Source organism: Seriola dumerili, unplaced genomic scaffold (genome assembly GCF_002260705.1).
Source record: "Seriola dumerili isolate Sdu_G_001 unplaced genomic scaffold, Sdu_1.0 BDQW01000036.1, whole genome shotgun sequence".
NCBI lineage: Eukaryota > Metazoa > Chordata > Actinopteri > Carangiformes > Carangidae > Seriola > Seriola dumerili.
The window spans coordinates 2,082,525-2,098,892 of NW_019174291.1; the positions used below are offsets into that span (position 1 = coordinate 2,082,525).

General features: G+C 41.6%; 2 protein-coding genes across 4 annotated transcripts in view; one reads left to right on the forward strand and one right to left on the reverse strand.

The window, feature by feature from the left end:
* Nucleotides 1–6,001, forward strand: part of capn5 (calpain 5) — a 30,489-nt gene extending 24,488 nt beyond the window's left edge. For 2 of the 3 annotated variants that reach the window (XM_022738541.1, XM_022738542.1), the window contains exons 5-13: nucleotides 209–401; nucleotides 507–700; nucleotides 1,470–1,547; nucleotides 2,557–2,752; nucleotides 2,860–2,982; nucleotides 3,337–3,533; nucleotides 4,180–4,301; nucleotides 5,185–5,321; nucleotides 5,436–6,001. In XM_022738541.1, the coding sequence (XP_022594262.1) occupies nucleotides 209–401; nucleotides 507–700; nucleotides 1,470–1,547; nucleotides 2,557–2,752; nucleotides 2,860–2,982; nucleotides 3,337–3,533; nucleotides 4,180–4,301; nucleotides 5,185–5,321; nucleotides 5,436–5,612 (1,417 nt within the window). In that variant the 3' untranslated portion in view covers nucleotides 5,613–6,001. The remainder of the gene's footprint in view (nucleotides 1–208; nucleotides 402–506; nucleotides 701–1,469; nucleotides 1,548–2,556; nucleotides 2,753–2,859; nucleotides 2,983–3,336; nucleotides 3,534–4,179; nucleotides 4,302–5,184; nucleotides 5,322–5,435) is intronic. The other variant, XM_022738543.1, reaches the window with a different exon arrangement.
* A 2,211-nt stretch (nucleotides 6,002–8,212) lies between these two features.
* LOC111216788 (coiled-coil domain-containing protein 65-like) lies at nucleotides 8,213–12,260 on the reverse strand. Its single transcript, XM_022738405.1, has 8 exons — nucleotides 12,141–12,260; nucleotides 10,619–10,786; nucleotides 10,356–10,525; nucleotides 9,655–9,796; nucleotides 9,359–9,526; nucleotides 8,958–9,176; nucleotides 8,722–8,850; nucleotides 8,213–8,497 (listed from the first exon to the last, which is right to left on the reverse strand). Exons 1-8 carry the CDS (start codon nucleotides 12,258–12,260, stop codon nucleotides 8,213–8,215), a joined length of 1,401 nt encoding a protein of 466 aa, XP_022594126.1.
* Between the last annotated feature and the right edge of the window lie 4,108 nt (nucleotides 12,261–16,368).

Here is a 16,368-nt window from a genome sequence, read left to right on the forward strand (position 1 = left end):
CAATATTTCATGGAGTAAAAATGATGCTGAGTCAGCATTTGGATGGCTGTTTATTACACTTGTTTGTGCATCTTTACTGTTATTTTCTTGAGGGCAGAGATGCAGGAAAGAATCAGCCTGAATAAAAATGCATTACATTGTTGAGACACAACAAATCTGTACAACATCTGTATGTAAACATCAACGATTGCCTCTGTGTGTTTTGTAGGATGTGTGGATGCTACGAGGCGCTGGATGGGGGCAACACGGCCGACGCCCTCGTGGATTTCACCGGGGGCGTGTCGGAGCCAATGGACTTGGAGGAGAACGGCTTCAAAGACGATGAAGAGAAACGCAACGAGCTGTTTGAGAGAGTACTGAAAGTGCACAACAGAGGAGGCCTCATCAGCTGCTCCATCCGGGTGAGGAGAGGTCAAACACCAAACAACACACGCCATGCCGAATTCATTTAGGAACGACTGATGATTTCCAGACCGACTGAACCAGAGCTGCTGTGTCGTTTCCAGGCAACCAGTGCAGCGGACATGGAAGCCAGGCTGGACTGCGGCCTGGTGAAGGGTCATGCCTACGCGGTGACGGACGTCCGCAGGGTGAGGCTGGGCCACGGCCTGTTGGCCTACTTCAGGTCCGACAAACTCACCATGATACGCATGAGGAACCCCTGGGGACAGAGAGAGTGGAACGGGCCCTGGAGCGACAGGTGAGGAAGAGCAGGTGTGGAGTGAAGGGGAAAAAAGACTATAACATGTAAAGGTGCAGAATCCTACTTGACTAAGCAAAATGTGAAATATCCCCTGATATTACAGTATAAATGACTTTATTAGACTGTTGATACTGATGCATCAGTGTGTAGTATCTTACTGTCGGTCGAGGTGGAGTTGGTTTTAACCACTCTATATACAGTGATCTAGTTTAGTCCAGTGTTTCCCACCGTATGGGTCAGGCCCCTCCGCAGCATCACATGATATAAATCAGAGGTGTCATGAGATGATTGGTGGAGAATAAAAGAAGAAAAAACTAAATTCTGCCAAACAAATCTGTATTTTTCATACTGGATCACTTTCACTCTTTGGGTCTTGGAGAATTTTTTGAAACCATCTCATAAGTTTAGAAGTGAATGTCATATCAGAGATCAACAGGTATGAATTTTTGTCGATTCATTCCAATACACTAAATACCTATTAACTTAATATTAAGTCCCTACTTGTATCATGAGTCTGGACAGACATGGGTGTAAACTGCAACTTGACTGGTTGGCGGAGGCAGACAACAATGAGGCGGTTGTGACATTTGTAGTTCCAAGTTATTGGACTACAAAAGTTCTACCCAGAAATACACTTAAGTTAGTTAACAGTTCTCTTCAGTTTAGTCATGTTTGTTTTCTACTGATTTGTATCTGTTTGAAAACCTTCATGACGGAGTGGCTTCACTGATGGATGTACAGGTGACATGTTTGTGGCTGTTTGCAGCTCTGAGGAGTGGCAGAAGGTCAGTAAGAGTGAGAGGGAGAGGCTCGGTGTCACCGTGCAGGATGACGGCGAGTTCTGGTGAGTTTCAGAGCAGCGCTGCCCTCTGTTGGCAGAGACGAGGTACCTGCATGTGGCGCTCAGTGATGTTGGCTGTGGTCGAAAAGTCAAAAAAAAAATTTCCTCTCTCAACCTTTTCCTTGACCTTGATGGGAAACACACTTAAGATTAACACAGTGACAAACTCAAATCACCCCTCCTCAGACAGGATGTTTTCAGTTCATACACAGAGCTCGTTCAACCACCAGTTACTCACAGGATGTAACCTCACAACAAAATAGATATTGTTGAAAATAAAAACAACACAAACAGGATTGAAATGACATAATAGCATGAAAGGAGCATGCAAATAGAGAAATTTGAGCTATTAAAATACTAACTTTAGTTTACGGCATTTTTACATACATTTTTTTTGAGTAGAGAAAATTCATTTTTCAGTGCATTCACAATGGGCGGGGGTTTAATGAAACAACGTTAATGTATGTAATATTTTGTTATGATGATGATATATATGCTTGTTCCTCATGATGACTAACTGGATTTGACAGAGAAGAACTTCGATTTATGGATGTGGAGCGCAGCCAATAATAAAAGGATTTCTATACGTTTTTGATTGAGTCACAAACAGAAAATCGTTTGTTTCTCTGTTGTTTCTACTTTTATGTGTGTCTGCTGGGGTGAAACTACAACGGTGATTCACTTTAAATGTTGCTGCAGCAAGGAATTGTGGGACAGCATTATTTCCTTTCCTTTTGTAAAGGAAGCTCCAGTGTTTCCTCTGCTAAAGGAGGTAAGATAGGAAGATAGGAAACACTTTAAAAGCCTTTTCGACCACAGCCCTCGTCCTTGAAGTCATTATACTTTAATATAATGATTATTATATAATTTTCACTTCTTTCTGTTTTCTTTGTCCTTATTCTTTCTTTCCCTTGTCATAGACATCTCTGGTCATTAAAACAGTAAAATTACTGTCATCATAAATAAAGCAGAATTTCTACTCATCCATGCTTCTGTCTCTCCTTTCCCGCAGGATGACGTTTGATGATTTTATCATTAACTTCACAGACCTCATCCTGTGTCGTCTCATCAATACGTCCTACCTGAGTCTCCATAAGACCTGGGAGGAAGCTGTGATGCGGGGCTCCTGGCGTCGCCATGACGACCCACTTCTCAACCGAGCCGGGGGCTGCACCAACAACAAGCAGTCCTTCCTCCAGAACCCACAGGTTTTATTCATAGACAAAAGTTTGCACTTTGTGATAGTGTCAGCTCTGTTGTGCAAGAAAGAACAGGCTGTAGTAAAACGTGTGTGTTTCTTTTCTCTGTGTTGTAGTACGTGTTCGATGTGAAGAAGCCGGAGGACGAGATCTTGATCTGTCTGCAGCAGAAAGACCGCAGAGCCAGACTGAGAGAGGGGCGAGGAGAAAACCTGGCCATTGGCTTCGACATCCACAGAGTCAGCTGAGAGTGTGTGTGTGTGTGTGTGTGTGTGTGTGTGTGTGTGTGTGTGTGTTTGTGTGTATACCTATACTGAATATTGCATGTTTTGTAATCCAGTGCAATGTGTAGTTGTGTTGTTTTTAAAACAAAAAAGTAGCTATCAAAAGTTCACATGCAAATAACAGACTGAAACTACTCTATGCTTAATTATGCAGCTTCAGCTAATGTTATGATTATGATTATGATTGTTGTTATTATCATCAGACAGAAAACAGAAGGGTGCTCTCCTCTGCTTTTTGTCCTGCAGGGAAAAAGTTTATTCTGAGCAGCTTGATGAACACAGTGAAAACTGCCATGTCTCTGTGTTCAGGTGGAGTTGAACAGGACGTACCGTATGCATGTCACCCAGCAGAAGGTTGGTGGGAGCATCTACATCAACTCAAGGTCTGTGTTCCTACGCATCGAGCTGCCAGAGGGCCGCTACGTCATCATACCCACGACCTTTGACCCCGGCCTGGAGGGAGACTTCCTGCTCCGCATCTTCTCTGACGTGTCGTCAGACTGCAAGTAGGAACACACTTTTTTTCCCCCCGTGTTTGTTGTTGAGCAGCATTTTTGGAGATTGAAATGATAAAGTGATATTCTTATCAATGATAATTAAAAAGTGAGCAGGTTAGGACTGAAAACCCAGAGTTAAACCTTAAGTAACCTCGATTGGTCAGTGTGGACATTGCGGAGGAGTACAAGTACTTAGGGGTGTACTTGGACAAGAGACTAGACTGGGTCAAAAAACACTGACGCCCTCTACATCTGCCGGACGATGCTGAGGATGTTTTATGAGTCTGTGGTGGCCAGCGCCATCCTCTATGCTGTTGTGTGCTGGGGCAGCAGACTGAGGGTGAAGGACGCCAACAGACTTAATAAACTCATCCACAAGGCCAGCCATGTTGTGGGAGGGGAGCTGGAGTCTCTGACAGCAGTGTCAGAGAGGAGAACGTTGCCCAAGATAAGGACAATACTAGACAACTCTTCACACCCTCTCCACCATGTGCTGGTCAGGAGACTCATTCCCCCACGTTGCAGAGCCTTAGGTGATTTTGTTCCAGACAACTTAAACCACAGCAAAACCAATGAGAGAGACAACATAACAACATCTGACTGTAGATAAAGAACAAACACAAGTATCATCTGTCTCTGTCCGTCTCTCCTGTAGGGAGCTGACTGTAGACGAGCCTCCACAGACCTGCTGGTCAGGGTTGTGTGGTTATCCCTCTCTGGTCACTCAGGTCCACATACTGAGGGCTGACGGACTCGCAGGTCAAGACTCTGATGGAGGTAGGTTTGACTTTTTTTCTGAGGAAAGAAAGACACCTTACGGGATATTTGTTTAATGCCATCATCATCTCGCACCACATCCTTTATTTTTTGGTACTTATTTTAAATTAAGTATAATTAAGTATTTTAAATTCTTTGTGTCACCAATGTTATTTTCTTACCAGTAGATTACAGATGACGGTGCTGTAACTCCTTACAGCAAGTTACACAGTCTGACTGTAAAACAGTCGTGATAGCAGACAGCTACAAGGCCTGTATTCATCTGTGTTTGCCATTATTAAAATACTTGGAACATTAATGGAACCTTAACTCTTCTTTAGTCAGTGTGTGTCTCAAACAGTTCTCAGTTTTCTTTAGCATAACCAGTATATAAAGCATATGTACAGTACATTTATACCAATAAAATAAAAAGTAGTCTTTCCCTTTGAATCTCAAAGAGCCACATCTGTCCTCATGCATTGTCCACTGGATAATGACCTCTATACACTGTAAGATTAAAACCTGAAAAATCAACACAAACGCCACACTGCACTGTGCCTGAATGTTTCCTCAGCTCTTTTTAAGCTAACTGTGGGGATGTGATTTGCTTTTGTAGCTTAGACATGGATGATAAACACTAAATGAATCAAGAAATATTAACAATCAATTCATACAGAAAACAGATTCTGACCCAGGGGGCCCATGAACTCTCGGGCCCCTGGTCCTGAGCCCTGTTAGCTTGTTGAGTGATCCATACATGGGTCCAGGTCATGTTAACGGATTGTATTGCTAGGAATTATATATATTATGTACAGCTGGAAAGTACTGGCATGAATGTCAATAAATGAATGTATTTATGTGTGTGTGTGTGTGTGTGTGTGTGTGTGTGTGTGTGTGTCTCCAGTGTCAGACCCCTACGTGATCATTCGCTGTGAAGGAGTGAAGGTTCGCTCTCCGGTCCATAAAAACACACGCAGCCCCGTCTTCGACACCAAGGGGCTCTTCTACAGGAAGAAAACCAAACAACCAATCACCATTGAGGTGTGTGTGTGTGTGTGTGTGTGTGTCGGCTGTCAGGCTGACACAGAGTTGTGTAGATGTGTGAATGTTGCTGTTACATGAATCAGTGAACTCCTCTCTCCCTGTGTCTCTCAGATCTACAACCATAACGTGTTGATGGACTCCTTCCTGGGTCAGGTGACGTTGCCAGCTGAGCAAGGTGAATTCCAGCAGACGCTCCACCTGAGGGACAAGGGCAATCGCCGTGACAACGACCTCCCTGGTACCCTCACCGTCGCCATACTGAGCAACACTTCGCTCACCAACATCTGAGACAGGCTACCAAACCGTCCGATCAGGGCAGATTCAGCTGAACCAAAGTTTACCAAATGACCAGTTTACCACTAAGTCTTCACCTGTGGGTCTTTACCTGTGAGTCTTTACCTGTGAGTCTTTTCCTGTGAGGTCAAACGTTCAGCCTGAACACAGGGTTTACGTTTTACAGAATTACTATAGAAAACGACACGTGCAGCAGGAGGTCTGCAGACATCATCAGAGGAAGTAATGACAAATACAAACACAACAAACCTAATTCTTCTCTTCAGTTTCATGCCCATCAATGTGTGTTTGCGAAATGATTTACAGCGCCTGTATTGTGTGTCTGAATATCCTGAAAACATGAAATTGTTATTTTTACCAGTTCATAAACATTGTTTACAGTCCTTTAGATCACCTATTCTTCTGATTTGACCTTGTAACTTCTTCTAAGTCCTGTTGATGTATGTGTGTCTTTTTATACTGTCTTTTCTATCTAGTCTCAGTGCTTTTATGTTGAAATAAGCTGTACAGATAAACTTTCCTTGCCAAGTAGCAGAACACCGTGTTTAAACACAGAAAGCTACTGGCAGAAATCTTCCATTGTGTCATTAGCTCTATTAAATACACTCAGCTGGCAGTTTATCAGGTACACCTAACTAAACCTAACGCAGTCTAATACATAATGTTCAGTTGGTGTTGAAAGGGTTTTAAGGAGGTGGTGATTTAACTTTATGGTGATTGTGGAGGCTGCAGTTTGCGGTGTTGTTGAACTGTACAGCATTATACAGTATCTGTCATTTATCCTGCCCCCACTCATATAAATGAGGTCAACTGGTTGACCATTGACCACATCACTGATCATCATCAACGTCAGGACACTCTCAAACAGAACAACTGATCTGGTGAAGATTTGAACCTTTGATCTATATGCAATTTAAACGTTTCTGGTATAAAGTATTTTTGCTCATTTGGTAACCATGGTAACACATTCTGTAAGTGAGCTGTTCAATATTTTTAAGACAGTCATAAGAAGTCATGGTTTTCTATTTGATTTTAACAAAGACTTTCTAAAACATCTCTAGTGCCTTTGTTCCATAACACTGGTGTTACATGAAACTTTAAATAAGTAGGTTATTTTTTTAACTGCTCAATCCGTCCATCCATTTATCATTCCAGTTTCTGCTACTCATCCAGGTCGGGTTTAATTTTCAATTACTGATATTATTAGAAATATACAGCTGTAAAAGAGTGACAAATATGTCAATTAATTCATGGCCTTGGTAAATAATTCTAGGCCACATTGTCCCAACTGGTTTTCAATGACATCTTTCGCACTTTTGTTGGAGTGATGGTAAAACAGGTATTATGTTTTATGTGGTATTTAACTATTTAACTCAGTTGGCCTTGCAGAAACCCTGCTGAGACATTTAACATAAAATTTTAACTTAAATTTTTAATTTTGTCATCCCCAAAAAGAAAGCAAATACTCTTATTTGACACCAGGGTGAAAATGTTCAGCCGCCCTCTCTATTTCAAATGTGTTGCACCTCTGTCTGACCAAACCCACATTTATTTGTCTTCATTAGTAGAACTTTGAAATTTTCTTTATTTTCTAAAAGATGTTGATTAATTTCTTTCCAATTGTGTTGGACTGGTTGTTAGTGTTTGATTAATTAATGTCTCTATTTGTACTTTTCTCTTTGATAGATTCTTTTGTTTTACCCGTTCAGTGTTTTCTATTTACTGGTTTCTATGGTTTTCTATTTTTTCCTCTGTCACAGTCTGAGTTTGTTGCCTGATGAGCTCTTTTAATAAACTTAGTGCTGACAGTGTATAGGAGTTCATACTTGTCTTTGGCATGACTTCATTTTTCCTGCACTGATCTGCATTGTGTGAATTAGACTTTGAGCCTCTCCACTGGCCAAGAAAAAAAACACACACAATTTCATTCAATCTTCTCCCCTAACCCAGATCTGCAGCAGGTCATAAACACATTATGTGAGACGTCATGTTGCTGCGACACTGAATTCTAAAAGGTAAGAGTCAAAGGTGAAAGCTGACTGGCACTGGGAAAAATCTGACAACATCACTGACTTTATCATCATGAATGTAACTTTTAACTTGAAAAGCTCAGTTTGGAAAGAATTTATCTCTTGAGCAAATAATAATGAAGCAATGATATTACTAGAGGACAGGCTGGAAAAGATTTAGTCCATATGGCTGAAACACTTCACACAACTTTTTGTACCTCTGCACCTGCCGGATGTCGTGTTGTCCACCATAGAAGTCATCAAGAACATGTCGACCATCTGCTCACTTATTTACATACGAATATATCTTAGCTTATAGCTTCATTCGTGTCAGCAGAGCCCTGACAGTTTGAAGTGTAGTTGACACGAACAACTTTAGGGACACCTGGGTGACTTACATTCACTGAGGAGGACTGTGAGAAATGGTTGAAAGCTCCAGAATGGAAAGTAAGTGGACCTTGAGTTACAAATATTTCTCATAAAATGTGTTTAATTTTTTAATATTTATCAAAGTAGTATCAAGTCAGTGTCAAGTATTAGGAAAAATGACAGTAAAGGGTGTAAACAATAATATTTAACAGGTGATTAAGATTGTTTTGGAGAAGCTGTATGTGAAATAGCCATTTTGTCGTTGGAACTTCTGTTGGTGAGCGGTGGGACCGTCGTGGTCGGGACCTTGGATACGGTGAGGGGAGCGCCGTGTCCGTCGAGGGTGTTGTCGCTGACACTCATGTCGTCCAGTTGCTGACGCAGCTGACGCCTCAGCTGCTGGTTCTGCTGCCTCAGATCCTGTTTCTGTTTCTTCAGAGTGTCTCGAACCAGCAGAGCGGTGTTCATGCGCCGCATCAACTCTGGAAACTCAGATGTCTCCTTGAGAGAGAGACACAGCGGTTAGTGGGGCCAGCAGTGTTGTGTAGTTATGGTTCTATCTTTAGATTCTGTTCCATCTATCTATCTGTCGATCTGTCTATCTGTCTATCTGTCTATCGTGGTGCTTGAGAAATCTCTGACAACAGAACTTAACATACAGGAGCAGTCCAACAGACGAGGTCTGAGGCCAACAGGAAGCGCCGAGACCCAGAATCACATCCTACCTTTTCCACCTCCTCCCCCTCAGTCACGGATCTTTGATAATCTGCAGCTGATGACAATGATGACAAGACCTCTTCGTGCTTGATTTCCAGCTTTCGGCACATTTCACCAACACGTAAAACCTTCTCACCCTGAAACACCAGAACAGAGTGAAAACAGAGCGAACAGATGAATCAAACACTGAAAATGTTGTAGTTGTAGGTGTGTCAGCTGACAGACAACGTGGGAGAGATTTCACCTTGGTGATCATTGCCTGCAGTTTCTTGGCGGCCTTGTTGCTCTGTACACTGAGGTCGATGAGCTGTTCCCTCGCCGCTGAACGATTCTGATTCAGCTGCTTGGAAAGCTTGTCAGTCTTTTTATTCACCTCAGTGACGGTGGTCACCAGATCTCGTTCCTTTGGCTTATTTTCTGTCTTAATGGACTTCAGCCTCCCCCTCACATGAATGATTTTGTCCTGAGAGAGAAAAGAAACAAGAAGAGTGTTGAGCTTTGCTTAATGTTGTGCACACTGAGAGACAACCAGAGATGTCCTGAGCTGCAACTTGTGTTAGAACTGTGTTAAATGTTACAGTAGACACTTTTAAAACACTTTCCTCAGTTTTTAAGGAGGCTGATGAGCCGTCAGCTGTAACTGACCTGCAGCCCTTTAACCGCCTTGATCTTTTCAGCTGTTCGCTGAATGTACTGCTGCTCTCTATCAACCATCTTGTCCAGTTGTTGTTGTTTTTTGCGGCAGAACTGCAGACCCTCCTTGGTCTCAACAGTCTTCTTCTTTGTTGTCTTTTCATTGCCGTGACTTAATTTCTGTCCACAGTGAGAAGAAGAGACAAGAGACAAAACTGAAACAGGACAAGCCTCAGAGACTCAGTCAGGACACCTATGATATACCTGTCTCAGGTTAAAGGTTAAAGAGAACTGCCTCTGTCAGATACCTGCGCTCTAAGAGCGTCATTGTAGGATGAAATGCTGCCCGTGTACAGTGCCTGGATTTCATCCATCACTTCTTTGTATTTCTGCTCCACAGTGCGTGTTGTGTCTTTTAGATCAGCGAGCTGCTGCTGAGATTGTCCCTTCCTGAGAAACACACACCGTTCACACCAGAGGAAGCATGATCACAATGCAGCAGGGGAGAATCCAAAATAATGATTTTGGTGACAGCTCCACTTGTATACAAGACACTTGCTGACTTTGGTCATATCTAGCATTTGTGGTGGTTCTGTGTCTTTTTGTAGTTCTTTTACTTTTAGTAATAATTTTGCGTCCCTTCGTAGTTGTTTTACATCATTTTGAATTTCTTTGCATTCGTTTTGCATCAATGTCATTTTTGTTAAGTCTCTTTGTAGTTGTTTTGCGTCTATTTGGAGTGATTCTGTGAAGTAAACACACAATGTGAATATGTTGTATGTCAATAGTTAGTAGATGAGAGCTTAAACAGTCAGCTCACTGTTTAAATCCACAGTCTTTGCTGTGTGACGTTCTTAAAGCTTAATAAGCCTAATGATATATTTCATACAGATGTAAAGTCTTTATTTCAGGTGTGGCAGGATGCCTACACTATAAAATACTGTGGGGAAACCTGGACTCTAAGACGTCACAGCCGTGTGTGGGGGGCGCTGTGGCTCTTCAGACTCACCACTCATAGTTGAACCTGGAGCTCAGCTGCTGCATGCCGTTCTCCCAATGCTGCTGCACAGTCATCATTCGCTTCTCATGCAGAGCCCACAGACGCTCCAGACGCTGCAGGTGAACCTGGCGCCCCCGAGTCGACTGGCGCGCCTTCTCCTGCAGGTCACGCGCCAGGTCCTGCAAAACAAACAAACAGGAAGTGGCGTACTGAGAGTCAACAGGTTAACGAACAGCGTGAAGGACAGGTTAGATGTCAGCGCAGCGGCTCACATTGATGATGCTGTCCAGGCCAGCCATCTCACTCTCAAACGTCTGACTGAAGGTGGTGATTTCTTCACGAAACTCAGGGTCTTGAGTCTGAAGGAGAATCGCCCTCCAGCCTTCACCCACCTTCAGCAGGTTCACTGCAGTGTTCTTCTCCTCCTTCTCCAACTTGTCCTGATTTCAAAGAGAGAAGTCGAATGTGTTCAGAAAACACTAGAAGTTACATGTGCTGACTTCCACGGGAAGGTTTTAAGGATTTTAGTGGATAGTTGAATCATTTATGAAATGTATATAAGAAAATACGTTTCTCAGTATTACATCTACAAAACAAAAAAGTAATCACAAACATTAATGTACAAATTTCAACTTTTAATGAGCTTCCTTCTGCAGAAAAACTGCACGACATGAAGTAGTAAGATATAAGTAAATAAAGAGAGAGAGAGAGAGAGACAGAGAGAGAGAGAGAGGGAGAGAGCGCTCAGTGCATCATGGGAATCTCCCAGCAGTCTAGGTCTACAGCAGCATAACGAAGGGATGGACTCACTCTATAAGCCCCATCAAAGAGGACAGTTTTAAGCCTGATCTTAAATGTAGAGAGGGAGTCTGCCTCCTGGACCCAGACTGGGAGCTGGTTCCACAGGAGAGGATAGCTGAAGGTTCTACCTCCCATTCTAGTCTTAGAAACTCTAGGAACCACAGTAGAGCTGTATTTAGAGAGTGAAGTGTTCTCTTAGGATAATAGGGAACTATGAGCTCTTTAAGATGGTGTCTGACCGTTAATGTCTCTGTAGGTGAGGAGGAGGGTTCTGAATGCTATTCTGGATTTGACCGGGAGCCAATGCAGAGAAGCCAACACAGGAGAGATGTGATCTCTTTTCCTAGTTCCTGTCAGTACCTGCGCTGCAGCATTTTGAGTCAGCTGGAGGCTTTTCAGAGTTACTGGGGCATCCTGATAATAAAGAACTACAGTAGTCCAGTCTAGAGGTGACAATGCATGGACTAGTTTTTCAGCATCCTTTTGAGACAGGATGTTTCTAGTTTTCATGTATGAGTTGGCCTATATAGAACTTATTTTTAAATGATTATTCAAATCCATAAACTCAAAGCAATAATAGTTTATATAAAGATAGATAGTGTTACTGTCTGAGCTGCTGAATGAATATAAAGAAAAACCTGATAAAAAACAACCTAAAATATTTTCACCATGTTTTTTACAGTTTAAACATTTGTATTTGCTTATAGAGTAATATTTTTATGATATGATGATTTATTCCTTTGTATTTAAAAATGAATCCAAATTTGAAAATTTGAATTCAAATAGCGAACAAAAAACAAACAATAGAGTTAATATTCCGTTATATTTACATAAGAACAGGAACAAATGCTCTTTAAAAACTACAAACGTATATTTTGGTCATAGGAAGTCAGTAAAATGTAAAATACATGATAACATATTCTCATTGTCCTATTCATCATCATTAGATTATTATGTCCCTCATTAATAAATCTGAGATGAAATGGAGGTTACCTTCAGAAACTGTGTGAGTGTCTCCTCTCTCTTCTTGGCCTCCTCCTCCTCAGCCTGAGCTCTGTCCTGTAGGAACCCAGAACCCTTTCTTCCTCCACTTTTCTTGGCTTTCTTTGGCATGATCCGTCCTCGTCCTCGTCGCTCTGCTGCTGATGCTGGTCTGTTTAATATCTGACATTCAAAATCAGAATTTAGCTGTTAGACTTCAGGGCACAGAGTTAAAGCTTTTAAGACAGAAAATAAAGTGATTTTAGACAACACATGCAGGAGTGTTTCAGGGTAAATAGCAGGTTGCACTAATTTATAATGTGCTGTAGTAAAGTGACGTCAGAAAGTATTCAGACCCCCTCACTTGCTGCACACTTTTATAATGTTATTTTAAATTGATTAAATCTATTTTATTTCACAAAGAATATCCCATATTGATCTTGTATGTACAGAAGTTTTCAGACTCTGCTCTCAGTTCAGCCCAGGATCCTCCTGTTTGTTCTGATTATCCTGGAGAAATCAAGAACTTGACTGGAGTCCACCTATGCTAAATTCAACTGAGTAGACATGATTTAGACAGACACACACACACACACACACACACACACACACACACACACACACCTGTGTATGTAAGCTCCCACAATTCACGGTGCTCATCTTTTTTTGATTATAAATACATTTTCAAAAGTGACATCAAGCACAAATAAACCCAACAGAGATACAATAAGCTCAAACGAGAAAAGAAAGAACGAAATTAAAATATTTGAATGATTTTTTCTTTTAAAAAGGAAAAAACAATTTTCAGTCATCTTTATCTTAATATAGTCTAATAACTCTTAGTTACAGTGCTGCTGCAAACCTTATGGACTCTTCCAGTCTGTTAAGTGAATCTGAACAGATGGTGCGCAGGGATTCATGAATATGAGTGGTTGTGCTTCGTCCTGATGTCAACATTAGCACTGGTGAAATTTTTCACAAAACATGTCCTTATAAAGAAATTCAATTATCATTAAAAGTTGAAAATTGCAAATTGATACGACTTCGATGTTGCAAAACTGAATCGGTTCAATTTTCATGTTGACTATTTATTTCAACTCCTCAACGGCGAAACGTTAACGTTTAATCGTCGTAATTTAAAGGTTAGAGGAGCATTTAACGGCAGCACGTGGGATAAGTTATCTTCTGGCACCGTGTGTAAAGCTGAATCACATTAAGTTTTTAAACCTTACCTGCGAAACCGGTGAGAAAACACCGTGAAACTTTCTTCCAGACTTCTGCAAGATGTAGTAGCAAGTGTTTTTTTCTGTCTCCAGTCTCCAATAGCAACAGCTTTGATTCATTTCAACGGTCCAACAAATCAAATCAAAATATTCTGTTACAAGTAAAAGTACTACATTGATGTTAGTTAAGTTAGTCTAAAGTAAGTGTCTAAAGACAAAATGAACATGGATATGTTTGGTCAATATGCACCACATTGTCATCACAGATCTCCATGCTTGTGTTGTTTCCTGCCACATGGGTGCACTGAGCCCCGGACTCCAGGTCCCCAAAAGCTTATTGTGTGTCAACTGGTTTGTGCTCATTTAACTGCAAGTTCAACTGGGAATGTGTCACATTAAAACACAACACCAGCTGACCTGATGAGGGCCTCAAGTCCTGATTTATTAGCTGAAATTGAGGCCTCATCTCAGTGTGTAAAAATGTTTTAAGACAGCCCACTCCTCTGTTTACACCAGCAGAGATGATACAGTTCTGACCATTAAAAACAACCAGATGTGGCTTATACAGGTGATCAAAGGACAGATAAACATACAGACAGTTTCTAATCAAAGATTTCCTTCAAGAAAACACCTGTCCATTACTCTGAGGTGTAGTCTAACCTGACAGAGGTTATTGTTTGATCTTGCAGAAACAGGGATGAGCCCACAGTCTTTACACTGTATGAAACATACAGTGTGTCTGAAGTTACTGCAGTTAGAGCAACACCATGGTTTAAAACAGAGAAAAGAGAGACTGTAATACTTTGAGCTCATCTCTGAATGTAACACTCAAAAGAAATGTGGGAGCATTTGTTGGGTTTATTGAGACAGGTCTGTGTACGGGTGGAGAGGGTGGGCTCAGAGTTTCATTCACTGCAGGACCAGGTCTCGTGGTGCTGACAGTCTCGTGTGTTAGAGTCCCAGAGTCAGTGATCACAACTTCAACTGCTTCATATTCTTTTTACACATCTTTCCTTTTCACACAGGTGTCACATAGAAAACAGTTTGTGTCAGATCTGGTTCTGTTGTTCTCTCTCTCCGCTGTCATTTCAGCACTGTATCATCCTCACCACAGAAGAAAAGGTCCACCCATCTCTAAATAACCTGCACCGAGTGGCAGACAGTTAAAGAGCAGCCGGTGAACATCGTGGAGCATTTAGCAGCGGAAAGCCAGATATTTCCCTCAGACAAAAAAAAACTGTGCAGTGAGCCAATACTGAATTTAAATTCATCAGGTGGACATAACCATAGCTTAAAATAAATAATGATACTGTCACTGTTGAAACATGTTCATCCCACATCAAATTAAATGATGGTGATGATGTTCACAGCTTGTTTCCACTGCCCTCATGTGGCCTTAATAAATGAATTATTGCAGGTTCAACTATTGCTTTTAACTTATTTTGGCTGTTAAGCCCTGAAATTGTGTGTGTGTGTGTGTGTGTGTGTGTGTGTGTGTGTGTGTGTGTGTGTGTGTGTGTGTATGATTTCTATTTTTCTTATGTTGAAGGCTTAATCACCCCCCCCCCTCTCTCTCTCCCTCTCTCTCTCTCTCTCTCTCTCTCTCTCTCTCTCTCTCTCTCTCTCTCTCCCAGGGATCAGTGGCAGTGAATGAGCAGCTTGCCGTGTCACTGTTAATACCACCAACAAGGAAGAGGGTGGGGAGGAGGGAGGGGAGGCAGGAGGAGAGTCATTCACTGCTTGAAACTCCGTATACCTTCACACTAAAGAAAGAAGAGAGAGAAAGAAAAGAACAGAAGAAGAAAATTTGTCCTTTTCTTAAAGTTAAGCAGCAGAAGTAAGGAGAGTCACATCTGCCAAGAGAGAGGGAGGAAAAGAGAAAGAGAGAAAAGAGAGAAGGCACTGGAGATAAGGAAAGCTCTCAGTTAGGAGGACAGGATAGAAATGGAGGTGTCACTGTTTTTCTCCCAGCTCCTTCTGCTGTGGGATTAACAAGTTTCTCTACACCTCCTGAAGAAAGACTGGACTGTCTCGTTCTCCGTTCTGTTCTCCTGTTCTTCATCCCTCCATCCACCAGGCAGGACGTCTGTGGCAAGACCCAAAACCGAAACAAAGGGAGGACAGAGAGAGAGAACCTGGGGAACGAGAAGAGTTCAGATCACGCAAAAGGGTGAGGGACAAACGGTCGGTGGGCTACAGAGGCATGTTGGCTTTATGCATAATCTTCTTACTGTGTGTTTGTGTGTGTGTGTGTGTGTGTGTGTGTGTGTGTGTTCTTTTCCTTTAAAGGGCCATGGTGTATTTTTGCACACTGATCCGGCTGACACGTCTTTATTTCTTAAAATATTTCCAGGTGAATATAAAAACTTCACACTTTCCTGTGGAAATGTATGGATCTATGTGAATAACACAAAAACATAACACCGCATAATAAATTCACCATGTCAACATTTAATCGAACTGTAGAAGGAGCACGTATGTGATGCAAACAATATTTAAATGGTTTGTTTACTGTATCTTTAAGATTATGACTTGCTTTTTAGATGGGTATCATATTCTATAATGTTAATAATGCATGAATCAACTGCTCCTAGTTTGTGATAATAATAAGGTACACTACAAGTAACGCTGTCAGGAACAGGAAGCAGGAAAAAAAACTCTGGTGACTGGCTCAAAGGAAAAACACTAGGAAACAAAATGAGGTAGCAGAGGCACAGGGAAACACAGAACTGACAAACTGACAGAGTGAAGGGAACATGGAGACTTAATACACAAGGAAGGACAACGGTAATCGGGAACAGGTGAAACTAATTGGTAGACAATCACACAGGACACGAGGGCAGGGAGTAAAACAACCAATAGAGACGCAAGGAAAGTCATTTTAAATTAAACAGGAAATGACACAGGAAGTCACACAGAGAGGCAGGTCATGACAGAGGATCGGTAAATGTAAAGGGTTGTGAAATAATTAAGAATAGATGAGAGAAGAAGACAAAATATTACGGAGAATCATATTT

Excerpts from the sequence above, each read along its gene's own strand:
- LOC111216788 (XM_022738405.1), bottom strand. The coding sequence starts at position 12,260 with ATGCCAAAGAAAGCCAAGAAAAGTGGAGGAAGAAAGGGTTCTGGGTTC. Across the intron at positions 9,797-10,355 it reads TCCAGGTTCAACTATGAGTG|GAAGGGACAATCTCAGCAGC; the intron begins GTGAGTCTGAAG and ends TGTGTTTCTCAG. Across the intron at positions 9,177-9,358 it reads AGGCGGTTAAAGGGCTGCAG|GACAAAATCATTCATGTGAG; the intron begins GTCAGTTACAGC and ends TTTCTCTCTCAG.